General features: G+C 38.7%; 1 protein-coding gene and 1 pseudogene across 1 annotated transcript; both read right to left on the bottom strand.

The window, feature by feature from the left end:
* Nucleotides 1-3361: 3361 nt before the first annotated feature.
* LOC122010747 (serine carboxypeptidase II-3-like) lies at nucleotides 3362-7547 on the bottom strand. The gene is made up of 8 exons (XM_042567235.1): nucleotides 7175-7547; nucleotides 6978-7085; nucleotides 6567-6829; nucleotides 6114-6374; nucleotides 4885-5003; nucleotides 4690-4782; nucleotides 3907-4012; nucleotides 3362-3672 (listed from the first exon to the last, which is right to left on the bottom strand). The coding sequence occupies exons 1-8, from the start codon at nucleotides 7545-7547 to the stop codon at nucleotides 3526-3528; spliced, it is 1470 nt and encodes a 489-aa protein (XP_042423169.1). The 3' UTR covers nucleotides 3362-3525.
* Nucleotides 7548-19523: 11976 nt separating this feature from the next.
* Nucleotides 19524-23657, bottom strand: LOC122010746 (annotated as a pseudogene).
* Between the last annotated feature and the right edge of the window lie 477 nt (nucleotides 23658-24134).

Here is a 24134-nt window from a genome sequence, read left to right as displayed (position 1 = left end):
TTTGGTTGTTACATAGAGTGAGCGGATGAAAAACCTAACTTGGGTCCAGTAAATCGGTTACACCTCCTTCGACTAGACTTGAAGGGGAGGCTAGTAATACGAGCCATAACGAGTGAACCAAGAGATGATGTGGCGGTCGAGGTCAAGGTGATGTGGTGATCAAAGTTAAGGGAAGAGAACATCTCTCACTTGGCCTCATCGCTCGACCAACACTGAGGCTTCCAAGTTCAACCCAGCCAGGTTACAGGCCCGACGAGAGGGGGCCAACCGACCAGTTTTGAAAGTGGTCAACCCCGACTGGAAGGTTTGACCTACATCATAGCAATCATCTATATAAGCAGGCAGAATAAGGGCTAGCCCCCAGATGTTCATAAATTTCTCTATACCTATCGGCCAAGCTTAAGGCGCTTAACCTCACACATCTCTCTAATACCTGCTCGTCTAGATAAAGAGGTTGGTCGGGCTTAAGACACTTGGTTTCATATTGCTTTCTGAACATATTTCCCCAATACGCCTAAGGCATCATATTATTCTCCGTACGAACTTTATTCAACATATATCAGGATAGCTTAATGCAAGAATAGGCATAAAGATGGCTGACCTTATTGGCCAGCCGGGATACACTCATATGCTTTGAACAATAGTTCTAGCATATAGTGCATAACTAAGCAGCTTGACATGAGGATATGCATAAAATTGACCGGCCTTATAGGCAGGCCGGGATATACTTAACCGACGACACGAGCAGAGAATCCTAACAACCTGTAAAAATAACAACTATGTGTCAGAGAATATTATTCTAGAACATTATTCAGGGACATTCGTGTCTCCCATTGGCAGACCACTTATAACAACATATTCCTTCAACAACCCCAGTCATGACAGAAGTCATAAAGATAAAAGAGGTTTACATGTGGGTAAATGGAAGATTTCTTAGACAATTATTGCATATTGCCTAGGTTGTACTCTTTCTATTACTTAACAAACCTCTGACACACTTTATTACATCATGATTACAGAGGTTATGTGAGGTAATATATATAGAGGGAGTCCTCTTTGTTGGCAAGGTACGTTCTCTGAATAACAATAACTTACTCTCACGTGCACATCCTCACTATTCTTCATTCACCCGTTCAGACTTGTACTGCTTGAGCATTGGAGGGTTGTTGCCAGGGGCTCCCCCATTGATTTCAACGCGCTGACATTTTGTTGGCTTATCTCTGTGTACGCAAGATCAAAAGGAAGCTCTTTCGCGAAGTAAAAAAGTCTTCTCTCATTCAACAGCCAATCCACCGCGCCCAATGCTCTATCTCTATAGTTTTCAGATAGGATCAGTGATGCCTGACAGATGCTAGGGGACTTTCAACGAGCAACTTTGGGGAAGTAGGGAGGAATACCACATGGCGGTTCAATGGTGCAGGAGGTCGGTATACAACAAGTAGGAGTGTGCACACCTACTGATGATCCAAGTGACGACTGATGAAAAGATGGTCTACATGCTCCGGGAAGGAGTGAATTGTGAGGCGTTTACTTTGGGTGACGACGCCAATGAGGCCTTGCGACCGATGTTAGGTGTGTGCCCTTTGCAAGGCTAGCTTTAGGCATCGGCTATATATATATATATATATATATATATATATAGAGAGAGAGAGAGAGAGAATAGAAAAATATTTTAAAAGATTTACAACATGATCTTAAAGGATTTCCCATATATTTTGTTTTGTTCCAATGGATTTATCAAAATCTTATATTTCTTTTTATCCCTTTTATCTTTAGAAACTCTACCTTTCCATTGAATTTCACTTGTTACTTTCCTTTCTTTCCTTTTAACAATTTTCCAACTTGAATCCAATTTGAAGAAGTGACAAGGGGTAAAATTGTGATGCACAGTAACTATTTTTTAAGTAAAAAAATATCTTCTTTTGAATTTTTTTAGAGAAAAGTTGTTGTTTTGTTTCATTACCTTAAAGCTTAAGCATAATAACTCGTTATTTTTAGTGTATGATTAAATTTGGTATTCTGTTGAGAATTTTTTTTATCAAATTGATGACTCAATCAACACATTGTACTCTTTTTGCGAGAAAGAAGTCATTTATTAATTATTGTTAGATAAAGAAATCAAAGAATGTAAAGATTTAGTGGTAGGATTTCCTTTTACATAGAATACAAGATTACTCAAAAAAAAACAAGATAATGATTTAGGAAAGGGAAGGGAAAAAGGAATAATTATTATTATTTTTTAAAAATAGATTTAACTTTGAAATGTATTGAGAGATTCTTTATTATAGAATGATTGCATACTGATTAAATTATTGTTATATTGTTCCTCCTATTTATAAAAATACGTCTAAAAGAATGTTTATTATATTTGTACGGTAAGAGTAAAATTTTAAAGTATTATTATATTGAAATTGCAATATATAAATCAAAGTTTTATTCCTTTAATTTTAAACATTTTTATTTTGATAAATTAGTAGGGAATTATATTTTATTATTGTTATTATTTGAATATAAATATGTTTATTGTCTATCTCAAGTCTGAATGAAAAATGTGAGAACTTTTTTTTTAATACAATATCAAAGCTCTAATGTTTTACTACCTAGGGCCTCAACTAGACTTGAGCCGACAATCGGCCTTTGAGTTTCCTCAATATCTTGAATGTCTCCGTGTCTCCTAGTTGTAATCATGGATCAAGTAAAGGAATTTGCTAAGGCACTGGACAGAGATTAGGATGAAATTTCTTTACATAAAATTGAGCATAAAAATTTAAGGTAAGTTAAACAAACTCAGAAGAAGTAGTGTTTCTTCATCCCACAATTCCAAATAAAACCTAGTTTATAATATATGAATTAATTCTTATGAACTCTTTGCCTAAGGATAAGGAAATTCAGTAAACAATGGTGGCTTGTTTATAATTGTGTTGCGTTACAAATTTCGGTTAACAGTTTGTACAAAGATTGCTTACATGTTCTTCTTAGTGGGAATAAATCATTTCTAGATTTCTGTGAGTGAAGTCAAATTGAATGTTGTGTAATAGAAAAGTAAATAAGGAGAATGCAAAAGAAAACTAACTTTTATTATGTTGTCCAAGAAAGATGAAATCAAATATTTACCACAACGTAACAACGAAAAAAACCAAGGGAAAAAAAAGGACAAGACTGCCCACGGATTATGTTTTCTATTTGTCTTACGCATTCCAAGATAGTCGGGTTCCACACCTGAAGAATGCTAGATGTAAACAAGGAGAAGGTGGTTCCACACCTGAAGAATGCTAGATGTAAACAAGGAGAAGGTGGCATAATCACTTATTATTAACCTATCACACCATCTTAATTCCATTTATGATAAATTAACATAAAATTAAACCACTTAATAAGAAATTTCTATATTATTAATTGAAGTCAAACCATGATTAAATTGAGCCAAAGATAATATTTTAAAAAGCATAGATTAGATTTCATTCAACTATTGAGATCACAACGAACAATGACAACAACAAATGGATTGGTTCTCTGTTGAAACCCTTAAGCAGCCGGGAGATGCAGCCCTTGAAAAAAACTTTTGATCATCTCCAGAGCTCGAGCTGGCTGATAACTTGGAACCTCATGTCCGGCTCCTCGAACAGTGGCAAATGTCAAATTGTGATCATACACTACAGTGTATCCCGCGACCTACATATTCATAATAAAACCCATCAAAATTAATATCGGCCTAGCAGTCGTCGACATCGTTTGGGCAATGAAGAGAGTTTTGGCACACACAAGTATCAGAGGAGAATAACTTACTTCATCATCAATGTAAACACTTTCAATTCTTTATCTATTAGTGGTGGATTCGAGGATAATTAAATACAAAATATATGTATGTATTATTACGAAAAGATTTAAAACAAGATAGTTGTCTACCTCACTATTAAGCATCCAATCTCTCCATGAAGCTTTCACTTTAAGCTTTAGCTTATTGAGGGAGTATCTTGTGGAAGTAACAGGAACTCTTCCATCAAAGTCACCACTGCACAATTGCAAGCATGGATAAATATGACGATGAACCAGGCCAAAGCTTACTTAGGGAAAAATTTGATCGAAATCCCCTTCACTCATGATCTAATGAACAATATTTTTATTGTATGACATAAGTTAAGCAGAGATCTTAAAGTTATTATACTTGCACACCTACAACTACTAAATCAATGGGGCTCGAAATGAAAAATTGATATATCAATATCTGTTGTTGTACTTACACAATGTATATAAGCACTACAAAATTTACGCACCTACCTATACGAATAGTATTAAAACATAAAGTTGACACGCCATATAATCTGATGAAAATTCTGTTGCTTTAACTGCAAAAAAATGCTTTCATATGATATGACAAAAGACAATTCACTTGCACCCAGCGCCCCTGCCAACTCATCCTTAGGCTAACACGGAGGAGGTAGATTATCGATTACTACTAGCCATTAGTATAGTAGTCAAGGCATGCTCAGACGCGCTGAATTTTGGCCCCATGACATAATACAGCAACACCCCATGTCTCAACGACCGCATCACCCCGAGGGAAAAAAAATTGTTCATATGATCAAGACATAGGTGGCGGTGAAGAGGATTTTCACTTCAATTTTGCCTCTTTAATTCATCTCCTAGATTAGTTATATAATGTAATGATGAGGCAATAATTTGTTTTACCTGTACTTCAAAACCCTAATCCCATTAGATAACAATTCGTGAATAATTGGCAACATTGTGGAAGGCTGATCTGACCAACTTGGTATCACTTGGCTGCATCAAGACAAAAATATAAATAAATGAGCTAAATTTTCATTATTTAGTTTAAAAGAAAAGAACTTATCAAAGGGCAGCTTATATGAGATATGTATATACCTACAACCAGACCAGGTGTAGTTGAGCTTTGTCACATTGGCATGTAGAGCTTTCTGTACCGCAGGATTATTAAGATATGCCTCCACGTAATTAGAAGTACAAGGATCAAAATTCTCAATCTGTATCATAATTTGAAAAAAAAAACATTTCAAGATATAGACATAACAATTGGTAGGCAAGAAGGGATCGGGCAAAGTTGCCATATTTTGAAAAACAGAACAAGATCGAATCTGTTAGTTCTATGATTTTTTACATTTAACTTGGCTACAGACCATATATATCCCTATTATTCATTCACAATTGATATGATTGGGAAAAACTTTTGAATGAGTTTGGTGGCAAGAAGAAGCCTCCTAAGGTGAACAAAAATAATATCCAAGTTCCAGCTCTCCCAAGTGGAGGAGCTTTTGAAACGCATGATCAAGGGGAATTTATTATCTCGCTCACTCGAATGTAGAGTGGCGGAGATCAAATCCTGCTCAACTAATCATGTAAAGCATAAGTCTCCCTTCTCCATTTGTGCAATTTAATTACTTTCAGTAACTGAGAAATCATAAAATGATTTGAATAAAAATAATTCTATAAAAAAAAGGGAGCCTGTGAAGGAAAGCAAAGCTAGTGTGCAAGTCTTGGCTCTTGCAGGTCGTTTTTGCATGAAAGGGGAGCCTCTGCACGACATGATCTAGGGGAACTTATAATTTCGCTCGCTCACGTCTAGAATGGCTGAGATGAAGTCCTGTTCGATCGATCATGCAGCATATAGGTCTCCCTTAGTGCAATTTAACCTTATCCAGTGACTGAGAACCATAAAATGATTTGAATGAAAACTATGTAATGTTAGTGATTAACATTCAAATGAATTTGGTGGAGGGGGCTTGAAAGGGAACAAGTTTCCAGTGCAGATCACTTTTTAATCTCGATCATGCTCGATCCAGAGTCTGCCCTTCATGCAATTTTTTATGAGGGTTTGCATCAAGTTAGTTGTTATTCCATTTCTAAATGGGATCAAGAAGGGATACAAGTCAAAGACTAGAAGTTAACAGTTTGAGTCAGATTACCCTCTAAATCCAATATAATTTTTCCTAATTTAACTTACTCCTTGTAGTGATCAAACAAGAATGCAATGAACTCCGATTCTTGAGTTAACAGGTTGAATCGATGGATCTAAATTGACTCTGAAAATACCATGAAAATGAGGATAAATATAAAGATGCTTGCAAGAGACAAACCGAAGGCAACTTTGGAGTCGGCGTCACGCCCGACGAGAAGCACAGCGGTGCATATATGTTGTAGATGTTCACTTCATCGAAGACACGGCTCGCCTCGTCGACTACTCGGTCGCACTCCGGAGGCTGCTGCTGCGTATCCAGCGAGAAATTGCAAAACTTGTGGATCGAGACGATCGTCTCGTCGGCAATCAACGCGTGCGTCCAGAAATAGTCGAACATCCCCTTCCTATCCGTCTCCTCGTTGATCACTGCGTTCCCGATCTAGGGAATTCGAAAGCAAAATTAGATCTTTCGGTTGAGAGCTAGAGGAGATTGATCTTTCCCAAATTAATTTGCAATCGAAATGGGAACTTTCGATGAAGCATCGGATGGGATCGATCCTTCCCGATTTAATTTGCAATAAAAATGAGTGGGGATCGATCGGACTGTTTGATTTCGGGATCCATGTCTTACCGCGATGCCTTTGAGGTTGATGAAACGATCTTTGTGATGGAGTATGGCATGGGCGAGTTGGGGGACGTAGTGCCCGGCGTAGCTCTCGCCGGTGATGAAGAAGTCCCTCCCCTTATACTCCGGGAACCGCTCGAACCAGTTGACGAGGAAAATCAACGCATCGATCGCCGTCCTACGGTCGCCGCTCTTGGCGTAGTCCGACGTGGTGTTGGAGTAGGAGAAGCCGACGCCGGCAGGGCTCTCGAGGAACAAGACGTTCGCCACTACATTGGACGATACACATCAGTCGTTCAGGGTAATAAGTAATGACAAAGCAGAAACCTTTTTTTACTCTACTCCCTAAACTTTAGGAAATAACATTTATATATGCATATATATATATATATGATGATGATGATAGACGATCCTAACCTTCGTTCCAAGCGTAGGGATTCCTGTACAGAGTCTTGCCATCGCTCATCACCCGAAACGGCCCGAGCTCCTCCATGGCGCCGTACCCCAACGACGAACAACCCGGCCCTGCACCCACCCACGCCACAGCAATCACCACTCTATCGAAAAGCAACTCATCGATCGATCGATCGATTCATTTTCTACTAATTTCATACCTCCATTGAGCCAGAGCACAAGAGGCTTCGACCCGCTATTCTCGGTAGCCTCGACGAAGTAGTAAAACAGAGCCCGACCATTGGGTTTGTCGACGGTGACATATCCCGCGTACTGATCGAAATGCACGCCGGCCGGTTGGCCGGGTAGCCGAACAACCTTGTCGCCCTCCTTCAGTTTGCTATTGTCGTAGACCTTAGACTCCAGGTTGGATACCGAAAGGAGACTGCTAGGCCATGAAGAAGAAGACCTACCTGCTCTGTTGTTAAAGTAGAACTTGTTCAGAGCATCTCCCTGCTGCACTGTACCAGAAGCTCCGCATTGTAATAAACAGAGGAGGAAGAAGAAGCAGAGACAGCTGAAACTTGGCTTCATTGTTTGATTGGGAATGAGGAATGGAATTGAATGACATCTTATTTATAGGATGAACAATCGGATAATTATGGAGTAACTGATTGATTGTTGTTGGAGCCGGCGGAGAATGATCTGTCTGCTTCGTCTGGGAATGTTTGACCCTTGTCGTTGTATTATGGAACGAGGCAAGCCAACTGTTTTTGGATTTTATTTGTTTTTTTTAAGTTGGCAGCGGGTGTTCAACCTACATACGAACAATTAATTCTCTATGAAAATTTTCTACAGGATATAAACGAATTATCCATTGATCAAAAATTTATCTGTTGTAAGACTCGAGTCTAGCAAATTAAGACAGATGTATTACTGTACCATTGCCGAGGGCCAATCAGAAATTTCAAGATGGATAATGTCATTGTTCGTTCCACTATTAAAATTCAAAACGGCTTTGGACTGTATTCCCATCATGAAAGAGAGATTATTATTGACAATCATAAAAAAAACTAAAAGGCTTCAACGAGATAGATAGTTTATAAGGTAAAGTTTATCTAGACTTATCGAACTAAAAAAAAATTCTAAAAATGCAAAGATATGACAAAAGCTTAGACATCATATTCAAAATTCTCCATCGATCAAGTTATATATACCACAGCTCCTAATCAAGGCAAATAGAGCCTTGAAAGGGACATGGAATGAGTGACCAACCACATGTAATGTTGGTCCATAAACAATGGTTTGAAGTTAGAACAGATTAGAAGAAGATTAATTAGTAAATGCGTATGTGTGAATATGAACTATAAAGCATAGCTTTTGGTCAAGTACATGACAAGTAATGTGTGGTTTCCATTTTCCAACCGAAGGAAGGTAGGGAATAGTGTAGCAAGCATACGACCACATTATTAGGTCATGATTGTCTCACACTATATTCTTCTATATGGCCCGGAATGACTTGTCTAAGTTTGGGTTTGGTTTGATCGTGTAATTGTTCGAGATTGATCGTATCATTGTTCGCTCCGCTATTAAAATGGCTAGGTAGGTAGCTAACTTGAAGGTCCGAGATTGATTGTGTCTCTATTATTAAAATGCAAAGTGGCTTTGGATTATCCATCGTGAAAGAGGCATTAATATAAAGTTAATTTAGACTTCTCGGACCAAAGGAAAATAAGCATACGAAAAAAGCTAGACATCCTATTTTAAATCCTTGATCGATCAATAATACGGGATGTTACGAATGGATTCAGATATAACGTGATAGTTAATCTCAAGATGAGATATCAGTCTAAATTAAGAGAAGGTGACAGTTAAAGTCAAGAGGAGGTAACGGTCAAATAGTCACCCTTAGTAGGGCATGGCTCCTTGCCTAGCACTAGGACTCCCAATCTAAGGATGACTGGCCCTAGAGTTAGTCAGGCCCAGGAGACCCAACGTTTTACTCCTCTATTAACACTCAATGTATATTCGACCGTCCACGAACCAACTTGGTTTAATCATGAATTAATCATGAACCAACTTAGTTTAGTTGTGAACCAAACCAAGGGGTTAATGGGCAAATTTTTGGTTAAGGGATAATGGGTTGAATTTGAGATTTCTAATCCAACTCATTAAAGAAGATTATATATAGATGTAATTGGGAGATAATTAGATGCAAGTTTCATTATTTGGTTGATTTACATTTGAAAACTCAATCACCCTCTCCCTGTCCTCTCTCCTGTTTCCAACAAGAGGGTGCTCCCTCTTGTTGTTGTGACCACCACAAGGGAGAAAAACTCTCCCTTGTGAGCTTCTCTTCTTCTTCCTCTTGATCCCTCTTCTTCGCTTGTGGCTAGTAACTTTCGAATGAGAGGCTTGTACTCAATGAGTTGTCTTAAGGAGCTTAGCGTGGATACAAATAGAGGCGAGGTTTGACAACATTGCTATGGTTGATGCCCTTCTCGTTACAGGTCATCGGAAAGGTATACCTAGCATAAATTTTCTTCCCATAAAATTTTAATTATGCAATGATGTTTAGCATATTGTATCCTTATATATGTGTGGTGTATGATATAATAATTAGAAATTATTGTTGTTTTATTTTCCACTGTGCATGTTTACGATACGTGTCCTAGAACGCACCCGCATCAGGCATATCCCAACAACACCCAAATCATTCCACTGCTAAAGCGCATCTCCATGCGTCCTTGGTCTTCTCTTTTGAATAACCATCTTCTGACAGGCAGTTTTTGAAATATGTTGCCAAGTGGATAAGCCATAAAAGAGAACATGAATTTTCGGACGGCCCTAGTAAAATAGAGTGTAGCACCCCACCCTCCTCACTACTAATCTGTGAGGGTGGAGCGCTACTGGACTACTAACTTATCTTAATTAGAGTTGTTCACATGTAATTATCAATACATAAAACTCTCTAAACATGCAATTAGTGATAGCGGAAACATGTATCTCTACATTTTACTCCAACATGTATACACAACTAAAACATATCAATTTGAACATGCTAAAAAAAAACATATCTATTAATCTGAACATGTATGCAACATTAACACAACTCAATTATGAGACTAATATGCATAGCAATTCTAATGAGAAAATTCTAAATACATAAAGTCATTTTATGAATTAAATCATCTACATGAATAAACAATCCCAATAGTCTAAATACAAAATATCTTAATAAAATCTTTAACTAAATCCCAAGGCTTCTATAGTCCAGGCATCACACATCCATTCGCACCTCCTTGTCGCCTTCCTTTGCTATAGCTTTTCCTTTCCTTTATCTGCAGTAAGAGGAAAATGCAACTATAAGCAAAATTGCTTAGTAAGCGCTATCTAACTCACAAAACTCGAATATGCATGTGAATATATTGAAATGCTATACATATAAAGCAAATCTATACAATCATGCTAGCATAAAGAACTAAACTTGCTGAATTTTAAACCTATGTGAAGCTTATTTCACTTGTTTAAAATTTATACTTTTATACTTCAAAATACTAATCTTTTCTTGGGCTCAGGCTTAGTACCAATGCGCGCTCCCTAATAGAAACTGGGGTAGCGAGCCACCGGTTCTACAAGGGTAAGACCATGGTCTTACTAGGGTCGAGACCTCGGAAACGGTCACCTGGATTTGTTTAATGACAACCTCGGAAGTCGGGTACTAGCCTTCTCAAGTAAAATACTTATACTTGTTAATACTTCTAATAAAGGATGTCTTATACAAAACTGAACTGAAATACTTATTAACACTGTACTGAAATGCTTAACAAAATTGCACTGAAGTGTTTAACTAAATTGCACTATAAGCTTACACAAATCTGCACTATAAGCTAAAAAAAAATCTGCACTGTGTTAAATTGCATGCTTTAAGAACTAAAACTAAAACTATTTGTTCATATCCAAATCTAACAAGTTCTGAAATAAGTTTCATGGCAGTAAACTTCAAACAAATCGAAACCACAACATTTTCCCCTGTTCAGTGCCACAGCTAGAAACTAAAAGAGACCAAATACTATACATAACTATTCCAAACTAAAACCTGTTCAGTACCACGACAAGGGAACCAAAGAAAGAATTGCTACTGTAAACAATTGCTACTGTAAACTTAACACATAATTATTCTTCTTGCTATGTGCCACGACAACAAAAGAATCAAGAAAATTGCTACTGGAAACCTAAAATCTTAATTGTTCTTCACGCTATGTACCACAGCAACAAAAGATAATAGAAATTCTGCTACTGCAATTCTAAAATCATAATTGTTCTTCATGCTCATTGCCTTGAACAACAAAATCTGAATTCCAGCTACAAAGCTTGAGGTAAACAACCCGCATGCTTGAACTTTACCATTCATGTTCTTCTTTGAAACTCACGGCAGCAAACCCATCACAATAACTTTGACATTATAATTCGAAAACAAGGAGAAGCAAGGTCCGAAAACTACTCCTACCGCAGGTGAGATGCACTTACCTTGCTTCTTGAACTCACAACCGAACGAGAAGAACTTCTAGGGTTTGCGGATAGCTCGAATTTCCGGCTCCTCTTCGTGCCCACAAGCTCTCCTCTATGAGAGGATCGCGAGGATATGTAGAAACCTTCAGATGAACCTTGGCCGGCTGCCGGAAACGATGCCCTAACCTCGGTTTGTTTTCTGCCCGAGCACCGCCGTCGCACGTGAAGAGAAGAAGGGAAAAGGAATTAGGTTTTCTGGAAAACAACTCAAGTTCTCCTTTTATAACTCCAATATTCTGTTGCCTATCTACCACATAAATATATTTCGCTATCTATTTTGATCAGCACGGCCTTGCTGGGTTCTTGGTCATCACGCTTCGCTTAAGACTCGGGTTGGGTCGGAGGTCGCGGGTTCGAACCTCGGCCGAACCTATTTACTTTTTGAAACTTCATTCTTTTGGTAAAAATACCAAACGAACTTTGAAAATTACATAAAAATACTCTAAAAATTTCTAAAAATCTCTAGAATATTTCTAAAGCATTTCTAAATATTTTTAAGCACTATTAAGCCTCGTACTAAGGAAATTTGGGTTGTCACAATTCCCCATACCTTATAAAAAGTTCGTACTCAAACTTAGAATAATTCTGGATATTTCTGTCTCATGCTGTCCTCACACTCCCAAGTAACTTCCTCATGCTTCTGATTCTGCAAGATAACCTTCACTAGTGGCACTTCTTTGTTCTTTAGTCTCTTAACTTCTCTGTCCACTATCTGTGTAGGTCTGCTCTCATAGCTAAGATCCTCCTGGATCTGCACTGACTGAGGCTGAATTACTTGGCTAGGGTCTTGAAGGCACTTCTTTAGCATAGAGACATGAAATACATTATGTATTGCTGACATGTCTTGTGGTAAGTCCAACTTGTAAGCTACTTTCCCAATCCTTTCTGTGATCGCATAGGGTCTTACGTAGCGGGGACTTAACTTGCCCTTTTTGCCAAATCTCATCGCTCCCTTCATAGGTGCAACTTTGAGAAAGACTGAATCCCCTACTTGGAATTCAAGTGGTCTACGGCATGTGTTAGCATAACTCTTCTGTCTGCTCTGGGCAGTCTCAATTCTCTGTCTAATCTTCTGGAAAGCCTGTGTGGTTTCTTCTATCATCTCGGTCTACCTACCCAATTCTGATTCCATCTCTTTTCTTTCTCCAGTCTCCAGCCAGCATATTGGTGATCTACACTTCCGGTCATACAGTGCCTCGTAAGGTGTCATCTTGATAGTAGCCTAGTAGCTATTGTTGTAGGCGAATTCAGCTAAATACAGATACTTGCACCAACTACCTTTAAAATCTAATGCACAAGCCCTGAGCATGTCTTCCAAAATCTGATTTACTCGTTCTGTCTGTACATCAGTCTGGGGATGGAAAGCTGTGCTAAACTTGAGTTTGGTGCCCAATGCATTCTGAACACACTCTCAAAAATGAGAGGTGAAGCGCCCATCCCTATCGAAAACAATCGACTTTGGGACTCCATGAAGTCTGATTACTTCCTTAACATATAGCTGTGCCAACTGCTCTATTGAGTGGGACACTTTGATGGCTAGAAAATGGCCAGATTTGGTCAATCTGTCCACTATTACCCATATCGCATCATATCCATTAGAAGTTCTTGGAAGACCTGTTATGAAGTCCATGGATATTTCTTTCCACTTCCACTCTGGTATTGGAAGAGGCTGTAGAACTCCTCCTGGTCTCTGGTGCTCTGCTTTGACCCTCTGGCATGTCAGGCAGGTACTGACATATTTAGCAACATCTCTCTTGAGTCCAGACCACCAGAATCTCTGTTTCAAATCTTGATACATCTTGGTGGAACCAGGATGCATAGAGTACGGTGTGCTATGAGCTTCCTCCAAAATCGTCCTGCTTAATTCCTCATCATTGGGAACACAAAGGCGGTTCCCCTGATTAAGAACTCCACTGTCTGATACTTAAAACTCTGTATCTTCTTCTTTTTGTATCCCTTGCTTGATCTTCTAGATATCTGGATCTTCACTTTTCTTTCTTTGTATATCCTCAAGCAAGGTTGACTCTAAGGTCAATGCAGAGAGTTGCCCATAAATAATTTCGACTCCAAAATCTAACAGTTCGTTTTGCAGTGGCAGTGCTAATGATGATAAGTGCATCAGAGTTGCACCGGACTTTTGACTTAGTACATCCGCCACTTTGTTAGCTTTACCTGGGTGGTAGAGGATTTCACAGTCATAATCTTTAACCAACTCTAGCCACCTGCGTTGTCTCATGTTTAAATCTTTCTGGGTAAAGAAATACTTCAAGCTCTGATGGTCTGTGAAGATTCTGCACTGAACTCCATACAAATATTGTTGCCAGAGTTTTAGTGCAAAGACTACAGTTGCCAGCTCAAGATCATGAGTGGGGTAGTTCTTCTCATAATCTTTGAGTTGTCTGGAAGCATAAGCAATAACCTTCCCTTCTTTTATGAGAACAGCTACGAGGCCCATCTTGGAAGCATCATTGTAGATGTCAAAGCTCTTGTCACTCTTTGGAACAGTTAGGATAGGAGCACTGGTCAATCTGTTCTTCAATGCTTGGAAACTTTGCTCATATTTATCTGACCATTCAAACTTCTTGTTCTTCCAGGTTAAGGCCGTTAGTGCAGAGGCTATCCTGGAAAAGTCCTCCATAAATTTCCTGTAGTATCCAGCTAAACCAAGGAAGCTTCTGATCTCCCTGGCGTTCTTGGGTCTACTCCAGTTGTTGAGCCCTTCTATTTTGGCTGGATCCACCTGGATACCTTCTTTAGAAATGATGTGACCTAGAAACACCACCTGCTATAGCCAGAATCCACACTTTGAGAATTTAGGATAAAGCTGCTTTTGCTGAAGGATCTGCAATACTATTCTCAAGTGCGTGTCATGCTCCTCTGGGGTTCTTGAATAGATCAGATTGTCGTCGATAAACACGATGACAAACTTGTCAAGGTATTCTCTGAACACTCTGTTCATTAAGTCCATGAAGACTGCAAGTGCATTAGTCACTCCAAAAAGCATGACTACAAACTCGTAGTGTCCATATCTGGTCCTGAAAGCTGTTCTGGGTATATCACTTTCTTTCACTTTCAACTGATGGTACCCAGCGCGCAGATCTATTTTAGAGAACACTGTTGCCCCCTTTAACTGATCAAATAGATCATCTATTCTGGGAAGAGGGTACTTGTTCTTAACCGTCACTTTATTCAGCGTTCTATAATCTATGCACATCCGCATAGATCCATCTTTCTTCTTAACGAACAACACTGGAACTCCCCATGGTGAATGACTACGGCGGATGAAACCCTTGTCAAGTAGCTCCTGGAGTTGTTCTTGTAAATCTTTCAGTTCTGCTGGAGACATCCGGTATGGAGCTTTTGAAATTGGACCGGTACCAGGAATCAACTCAATTTCAAACTCCACTTCTCTGTTGGTAGATAGTCCAGGTAGCTCTTCTAGAAATACCTCTGGATACTCACAGACTACTCGAACATCCTCCTGCTTGGGTCTTTCTTATTCTTCTGCATTCATAATGTGCGTAAGAAAACTAGTACATCCCTTAGCTAACATCTGGTGAGCTATGAGGGAAGAAAGGAACTTCTGGGTCTTCCTCTTCGGCACTCCTGTGAACTCAAAGGATGGTTCACCTTCTGGGCTGAAAATCACTTTCCTTCTGCGGCAGTCCACCGAAGCACTGGACTTGCTAAACTAAAACCTGTTCAGTACCACGATAAGGGAACCAAAGATAGAATTGCTACTGTAAACAATTGCTACTGTAAACTTAACACATAATTATTCTTCTTGCTATGTGCCACGACAACAAAAGAATCAAGAAAATTGCTACTGGAAACCTAAAATCTTAATTGTTCTTCACGCTTTGAACCACAACAACAAAAGAGAATAGAAATTTTGCTACTGGAATTCTAAAATCATAATTGTTCTTCATGCTCATTGCCTAGAACAACAAAATCCGAATTCCAGCTACAAAGCTTGAGGTAAACAGCCTGCATGCTTGAACTTTACCATTCATGTTCTTCTTTGAAACTCACGGCAACAAACCCATCACAATAACTTTCACAGTATAATTCGAAAACAAGGAGAAGCAAGGTCCGAAAACTACTCCTACCGCAGGTGAGAAGCGCTTACCTTGATTCTTGAACACACAACCGAACGAGAAGAACTTCTAGGGTTTGCAGATAGCTCGAATTTTCGGCTTCTCTGTGCCCACAAGCTCTCATCGACGAGAGGATCGCGAGGATATGTAGAAACCTTCGGATGAACCTTGGCCGGCCTCCGGAAACGATGCCCTAACCTCGACTATGTTTTCCGCCGAGCACCGCCGAGCACACGAAGAGAAGAAGGGAAAAGGAATTAGGTTTTTGGGAAAACAACTCAAGTTCTCCTCTTATAACTTCAATATTCTGTTAACTATCTAACACATAAATATATTTCGCTATCTATTTTGATCAGCATGGCCCTGTTGGATTCTTGGTCATCACGCTTCGCTTAAGGCTCGGGTTGGGTTGGAGGTCGCGGGTTCGAACCTCGGCCGAACCTATTTACTTTTTGAAACTTCATTCTTTTGGTAAAAATACCAAACGAATTCCGAAAATTACATAAAAATCTCTAGAATATTTCTAAAGCATTTCTAAATATTTTTAAGCACTATTAGCACTCGTTATAAGGAAATTTGGGTTGTTACATAGAGTGAGCGGATGAAAAACCTAACTAGGGTCCAGTAAATCGGCTACACCTCCTTCGACTAGACTTGAAGGGGAGGCTAGTAATACGAGCCATAACGAGCGGACCCAAGAGATGATGTGGCGGTTTAGATCAAGGTGACGTGGTGATCAAAGTTAGGGGAAGAGAACATCTCTCACTTGGCCTCATCGCTCGACCAACACTGAGTCTTCCAAGTTTAACCCAGCCAGGTTACAGGCCCGACGAGAGGGGGCCAACCGACCAGTTTTGAAAGTGGTCAACCCCGACTGGAAGGTTTGACCTACATCATAGCAATCAGCTATATAAGCAGGCAGAATAAGGGCTAGCCCCCATATGGTCATAAATTTCTCTATACCTACCGACCAAGCTTAAGGCGCTTAACCTCACACATCTCTCTAATACCTGCTCGTCTAGATAAAGAGGTTGGTCAGGCTTAAGACACTTGGTTTCATATTGCTTTCCAAACATCTTTCCCCAATACGCCTAAGGCATCATATTATTCTCCGTACGAACTTTATTCAACATATATCAGGATAGCTTATTGCAAGAATAGGCATAAAGATGGCTAACCTTATTGGCTAGTCGGGATACACCCATATTCTTTGAACAATAGTTCTAGCATATAGTGCATAACTAAGCAGCTTGACATGAGGATATGCATAAAATTGACCGGCCTTATAGGCCGGCCGGGATATACTTAACCGACGGCACGAGCAGAGAATCCTAACAACCTGTCAAAATAACAACTATATGTCAGAGAATATTATTCTAGAACATTATTCAGGGACCATCGTGTCTCCTATTGGCAGACCACTTATAACAGCATATTCTTTTAACAACCCTAATCATGACAGAAGCCATAAAGATAATAGAGGTATACATGTGGGTAAATGGAAGATTTCTTAGACAATTATTGCATATTGCCTAGGTTGTACTCTTTCTATTACTTAACAAACATCTGACACACTTTATTACATCATGATTACAGAGGTTATGTGAGGTAATATATATAGAGGGAGTCCTCTTCGTTGGCAAGGTACGTTCTTTGAATAACGACAACTTACTCTCACGTGCACATCCTCACTATTCTTCATTCACCCGTTCGGACTTGTACTGACTTGAGCATTGGAGGGTCGTTGTCAGGGACTCCCCCATTGATTTCAACGCGCTGACATTTTGTTGGCTTATCTCTGTGTACGCAAGATCAAAAGGAAGCTCTTCCGCGAAGTAAAAAAGTCTTCTCTCATTCAGCAACCAATCCACCGCGCCCAATACTCTATCTCTATAGTTTTCAGATAGGATCAGTGATGCCTGACACATGCTAGGGGACATTCAACGAGCAACTTTGGGGAAGGAGGAATACCACATGGCGGTTCAATGGTGCAGGAGGTCAGTAGGAGGTCGGTATACAACAAGTAGGAGTGTGCACACCTACTGATGATCCAAGTGACGACCGATGAAAAGATGGTCTACATGCTCCAGGAAGGATTGAATTGTGAGGTGTTTACTTTGGGTGACGACGCCAATGAGGCCTTGCGACTGATGTTAGGTGTGTGCCCTTTACAAGTCTAGCTTTAGGCATAGGCTATTAAGGCATATATATATATATATATATATATATATATATATATATATATATATATATATATATATATATATATATATATATATATATATATATATATAGAGAGAGAGAGAGAGAGAGAGAGAGAGAGAATAGAAAAATATTTTAAAAGATTTACAACATGATCTTAAAGGATTTCCCATATATTTTGTTTTGTTCCAATGGATTTATCAAAATCTTATATTTCTTTTTATCCCTTTTATCTTTAGAAACTCTACCTTTCCATTGAATTCCACTTGTTACTTTCCTTTCTTTCCTTTTAGCAAATTTCCAACTTGAATCCAATTTGAAGAAGTGACAAGGGGTAAAATTGTGATGCACAGTAACTAATTTTTAAGTAAAAAAATATCTTCTTTTGAATTTTTTTTGAGAAAAGTTGTTGTTTTATTTCATTACCTTAAAGCTTAAGCATAACAACTCGTTATTTTTAGTGTATGATTAAATTTGGTATTCTGTAATGAGAATTTTTTTTTTATTAAATTGATGACTCAATCAACACAATGTACTCTGTTTGCGAGAAAGAAGTCATTTATTAATTATTGTTAGATTGAGAGAATCTTTATTATAAATGATTGCATACTGATTAAATTACTGTTATATTGTTCCTCCTATTTATAAAAATGCGTCTAAAAGAATGTTTATTATATTTGTACGGTGAGAGTAAAATTTTAAAGTATTATTATATTGAAATTGCAATATATAAATCAAAGTTTTATTCCTTTAATTTTAAACATTTTTATTTTGATAAATTAGTAGGGAATTATATTTTATTATTGTTATTATTTGAATATAAATATGTTTATTGTCTATCTCAAGTCTGAATGAAAAAAATGTGAACTCTTTTTTTAAAACAATATCAAAGCTCTAATGTTTTACTACCTAGGGCCTCAACTAGACTTGAGCCGACAATCGGCCTTTGAGTTTCCTCAATATCTTGAATGTCTCCGTGTCTCCCAGTTGTAACCATGGATCAAGTTAAGGAATTTGCTAATGCACTGGACAGAGATTAGGATGAAATTTCTTTACATAAAATTGAGCATAAAAATTTAAGGTAAGTTAAACAAACTCAGAAGAAGTAGTGTTTCTTCATCCCTCAATTCCAAATAAAAGCTAGATTATAATATATGAATTAATTCTTATGAACTCATTGCCTAAGGATAAGGAAATTCAGTAAACAATGGTGGCTTGTTTATAATTATGCTGCGTTACAAATTTCGGTTAACAGTTTGTACAAGGATTGCTTACATGTTCTTCTTAGTGGGAATAAATCATTTCTAGATTTCTGTGAGTGAAGTCAAATTGAATGTTGTGTAATAGAAAAGTAAATAAGGAGAATGCAAAAGAAAACTAACTTTTATTATGTTGTCCAAGAAAGATGAAATCAAATATTTACCACAACGTAACAACGAAAAAAAACCAAGGGAAAAAAAAGGACAAGACTGCCCACGGATTATGTTTTCTATTTGTCTTACGCATTCCAAGATAGTCGGGTTCCACACCTGAAGAATGCTAGATGTAAACAAGGAGAATGTGGCATAATCACTTATTATTAACCTATCACACCATCTTAATTCCATTAATGATAAATTAACATAAAATTAAACCACTTAATAAGAAATTTGTATATTATTAATTTAAGTCAAACCATGATTAAATTGAGCCAAAGATAATATTTTAAAAAAAGCATAGATTAGATTTCATTCAACTATTGAGATCACAAAGAACAATGACAACAACAAATGGATTGGTTCTCTGTTGAAACCCTTAAGCAGCCGGGAGATGCAGCCCTTGAAAAAAACTTTTGATCATCTCCAGAGCTCGAGCTGGCTGATAACTTGGAACCTCATGTCCGGCTCCTCGAACAGTGGCAAATGTCAAATTGTGATCATACACTACAGTGTATCCCGCGACCTACATATTCATAATAAAACCCATCAAAATTAATATCGGCCTAGCAGTCGTCGACATCGTTTGGGCAATGAAGAGAGTTTGGGCACACACAAGTATCAGAGGAGAATAACTTACTTCATCATCAATGTAAACACTTTCAATTCTTTATCTATTAGTGGTGGATTCGAGGATAATTAAATACAAAATATATGTATGTATTATTACGAAAAGATTTAAAACAAGATAGTTGTCTACCTCACTGTTAAGCATCCAATCTCTCCATGAAGCTTTCACTTTAAGCTTTAGCTTATTGAGGGAGTATCTTGTGGAAGTAACAGGAACTCTTCCATCAAAGTCACCACTGCACAATTGCAAGCATGGATAAATATGACGATGAACCAGGCCAAAGCTTACTTAGGGACAAAATTTGATCGAAAGCCCCTTCACTCGTGATCTAATGAACAATATCTTTTTTGTATGACATAAGTTAAGCAAAGATCTTAAAGTTATTATACTTGCACACCTACAACTACTAAATCAATGGGGCTCGAAATGAAAAATTGATATATCAATATCTGTTGTTGCACTTACACAATGTATATAAGCACTACAAAATTTACGCACCTACCTATACGAATAGTATTAAAACGTAAAGTTGATACGCCATATAATTTGATGAAAATCTCTGTTTGCTTTAACTGCAAAAAAAAATGCTTTCATATGATATGGCAAAAGACAATTCACTCGCCCCCAGCGCCCCTGCCAATTCATCCCTAGGCTAACACGGAGGAGGTAGATTATAGATTACTACTAGCCATTAGTATAGTAGTCAAGGCATGCTCAGACGCACTGAGTTTTGGCCCCATGACATAATGCAGCAACACTCCATGTCTCAACGACTGCATCACCCAGAGGGAAAAAAAATTGTTCATATGATCAAGACATAGGTGGCGGTGAAGAGGATTTTCACTTCAATTTTGCCTCTTTAATTCATCTCGTAGATTAGTTATATAATGTAATGATCATGAGGCAATAATTTGTTTTACCTGTACTTCAAAACCCTAATCCCATTAGATAACAATTCGTGAATAATTGGCAACATTGTGGAAGGCTGATCTGACCAACTTGGTATCACTTGGCTGCATCGAGACAAAAATATAAATAAATGAGCTGAATTTCCATTATTTAGTTTAAAAGAAAAGAACTTATCAAAGGGCAGCTTATATGAGATATATATGTATATACCTACAACCAGACCAGGTGTAGTTGAGCTTTGTCACATTGGCATGTAGAGCTTTCTGTACCGCAGGATTATTAAGATATGCCTCCACGTAATTAGAAGTACAAGGATCAAAATTCTCAATCTGTATCATAATTTGAAAAAAAAAAAAACATTTCAAGATATAGACATAACAATTGGTAGGCAAGAAGGGATCGGGCAAAGTTGCCATATTTTGAAAAACAGAACAAGATCGAATCTGTTAGTTCTATGATTTTTTACATTTAACTTGGCTACAGACCATATCCCTATTATTCATTCAAAATTGATATGATTGGGAAAAAATTTTGAAAGAGTTTGGTGACAAGAAGAAGCCTCCTAAGGTGAACAAAAATAATATCCAAGTTCCAGCTCTCCCAAGTGGAGGAGCTTTTGAAACGCATGATCAAGGGGAATTAATCATCTCGCGCGCTCACTCGAATGTAGAGTGGCCGAGATCAAATCCTGCTCAACTAATCATGTAAAGCATAAGTCTCCCTTCTCCATTTGTGCAATTTAATTACTTTCATTAACTGAGAAATCATAAAATAATTTGAATAAAAATAATTCTATAAAAAAAAGGGAGCCTGTGAAGGAAAGCAAAGCTAGTGTGCAAGTCTTGGCTCTTGCAGGTCGTTTTTGCATGAAAGGGGAGCCTCTGAACGACATGATCTAGGGCAACTTATCATTTCGCTCGCTCACGTCTAGAATGGCTGAGATGAAGTCCTGTTCGATCGATCATGCAGCATATAGGTCTCCCTTAGTGCAATTTAACCTTATCCAGTGACTGAGAACCATAAAATGATTTGAATGAAAACTATGTAATGTTAGTGATTAACATTCAAATGAATTTGGTGGAGGGGGCTTGAAAGGGAACAAGTTTCTAGTGCAGATCACTTTTTAATCTCGATCATGCTCGATCCAGAGTCTGCCCTTCATGCAATTTTTTATGAGGGTTTGCATCAAGTTAGTTGTTATTCCATTTCTAAATGGGATCAAGAAGGGATACAAGTCAAAGACTAGAAGTTAACAGTTTGAGTCAGATTACCCTCTAAATCCAATATAACTTTTCCTAATTTAACTTACTCCTTGTAGTGATCAAACAAGAATGCAATGAACTCCGATTCTTGAGTTAACAGGTTGAATCGATGGATCTAAATTGACTCTGAAAATACCACGAAAATGAGGATAAATATAAAGATGCTTGCAAGAGACAAACCGAAGGCAACTTTGGAGTCGGTGTCACGCCCGACGAGAAGCACAGCGGTGCGTATATGTTGTAGATGTTCACTTCATCAAAGACATGGCTCGCCTTGTCGACTACTCGGCCACACTCCGGAGGCTGCTGCTGCGTATCCAGCGAGAAATTGCAGAACTTGTGGATCGAGACGATCGTCTCGTCGGCAATCAACGCGTGCGTCCAGAAATAGTCGAACATCCCCTTCTTATCCGTCTCCTCGTTGATCACTGCGTTTCCGATATAGGGAATTCGAAAGCAAAATTAGATCTTTCGGTTGAGAGCTAGAGGAGATTGATCTTTCCGAAATTAATTTGCAATCGAAATGAGAACTTTCGATGAAGCATCGGAGGGGATCGATCCTTCCCGATTTAATTTGCAATAAAAATGAGTGGGGATCGATCGGACTGTTTGATTTCGGGATCCACGTCTTACCGCGATGCCTTTGAGGTTGATGAGGCGATCTTTGTGATGGAGTATGGCATGGGCGAGCTGGGGGACGTAGTGCCCAGCGTAGCTCTCACCGGTGATGAAGAAGTCCCTCCCCTTATACTCCGGGAACCGCTCGAATCAGTTGACGAGGAAAATCAACGCATCGATCGTCGTCCTACGGTCGCCGCTCTTGGCGTAGTCCGACGTGGTGTTGGAGTAGGAGAAGCCGACGCCGGCGGGGCTCTCGAGGAACAAGACGTTCGCCACTACATTGGACGATACACGTCAGTCGTTCGGGGTAATAAGTAATGACAAAGCAGAAACCTTTTTTTACTCTACTCCCTAAACTTTAGGAAATGACATTTATATATGCATATATATATATATATATGATCATGATGACAGATGATCTTAACCTTCGTTCCAAGCGTAGGGATTCCTGTACAGAGTCTTGCCATCGCTCATCACCCGAAACGGCCCGAGCTCCTCCATGGCGCCGTACCCCAGCGACGAACAACCCGGCCCTGCACCCACCCACGCCACAGCAATCATCACTCTATCAAAAAGCAACTCATCGATCTATCGATCGATTCATTTTCTACTAATTTCATACCTCCATTGAGCCAGAGCACAAGAGGCTTCGACCCGCTATTCTCGGCAGCCTCGACGAAGTAGTAAAACAGAGCCCGACCGTTGGGTTTGTCGACGGTGACATATCCCGCATACTGATCGAAATGCACGCCGGCCGGTTGGCCGGGTAGCCGAACAACCTTGTCGCCCTCCTTCAGTTTGCTATTGTCGTAGACCTTAGACTCCAGGTTGGATACCGAAAGGAGACTGCTAGGCCATGAAGAAGAAGACCTACCTGCTCTGTTGTTAAAGTAGAACTTGTTCAGAGCATCTCCCTGCTGCACTGTACCAGAAGCTCCGCATTGTAATAAACAGAGGAGGAAGAAGAAGCAGAGACAGCTGAAACTTGGCTTCATTGTTTGATTGGGAATGAGGAATGGAATTGAATGACATCTTATTTATAGGATGAACAATCGGATAATTATGGAGTAACTGATTGATTGTTGTTGGAGCCGGCGGAGAATGATCTGTCTGCTTCGTCTGGGAATGTTTGACCCTTGTCGTTGTATTATGGAACGAGGCAAGCCAACTGTTTTTGGATTTTATTTGTTTTTTTAAGTTGGCAGCGGGTGTTCAACCTACATACGAACAATTAATTCTCTATGAAAATTTTCTACAGGATATAAACGAATTATCCATTGATCAAAAATTTATCTGTTGTAAGACTCGAGTCTAGCAAATTAAGACAGATGTATTACTGTACCATTGCCGAGGGCCAATCAGAAATTTCAAGATGGATAATGTCATTGTTCGTTCCACTATTAAAATTCAAAACGGCTTTGGACTGTATTCCCATCATGAAAGAGAGATTATTATTGACAATGATAAAAAAA

Source organism: Zingiber officinale, chromosome 8A (genome assembly GCF_018446385.1).
Source record: "Zingiber officinale cultivar Zhangliang chromosome 8A, Zo_v1.1, whole genome shotgun sequence".
Taxonomy (NCBI): domain Eukaryota; kingdom Viridiplantae; phylum Streptophyta; class Magnoliopsida; order Zingiberales; family Zingiberaceae; genus Zingiber; species Zingiber officinale.
This window is presented reverse-complemented; position numbering and strand designations above follow the sequence as displayed.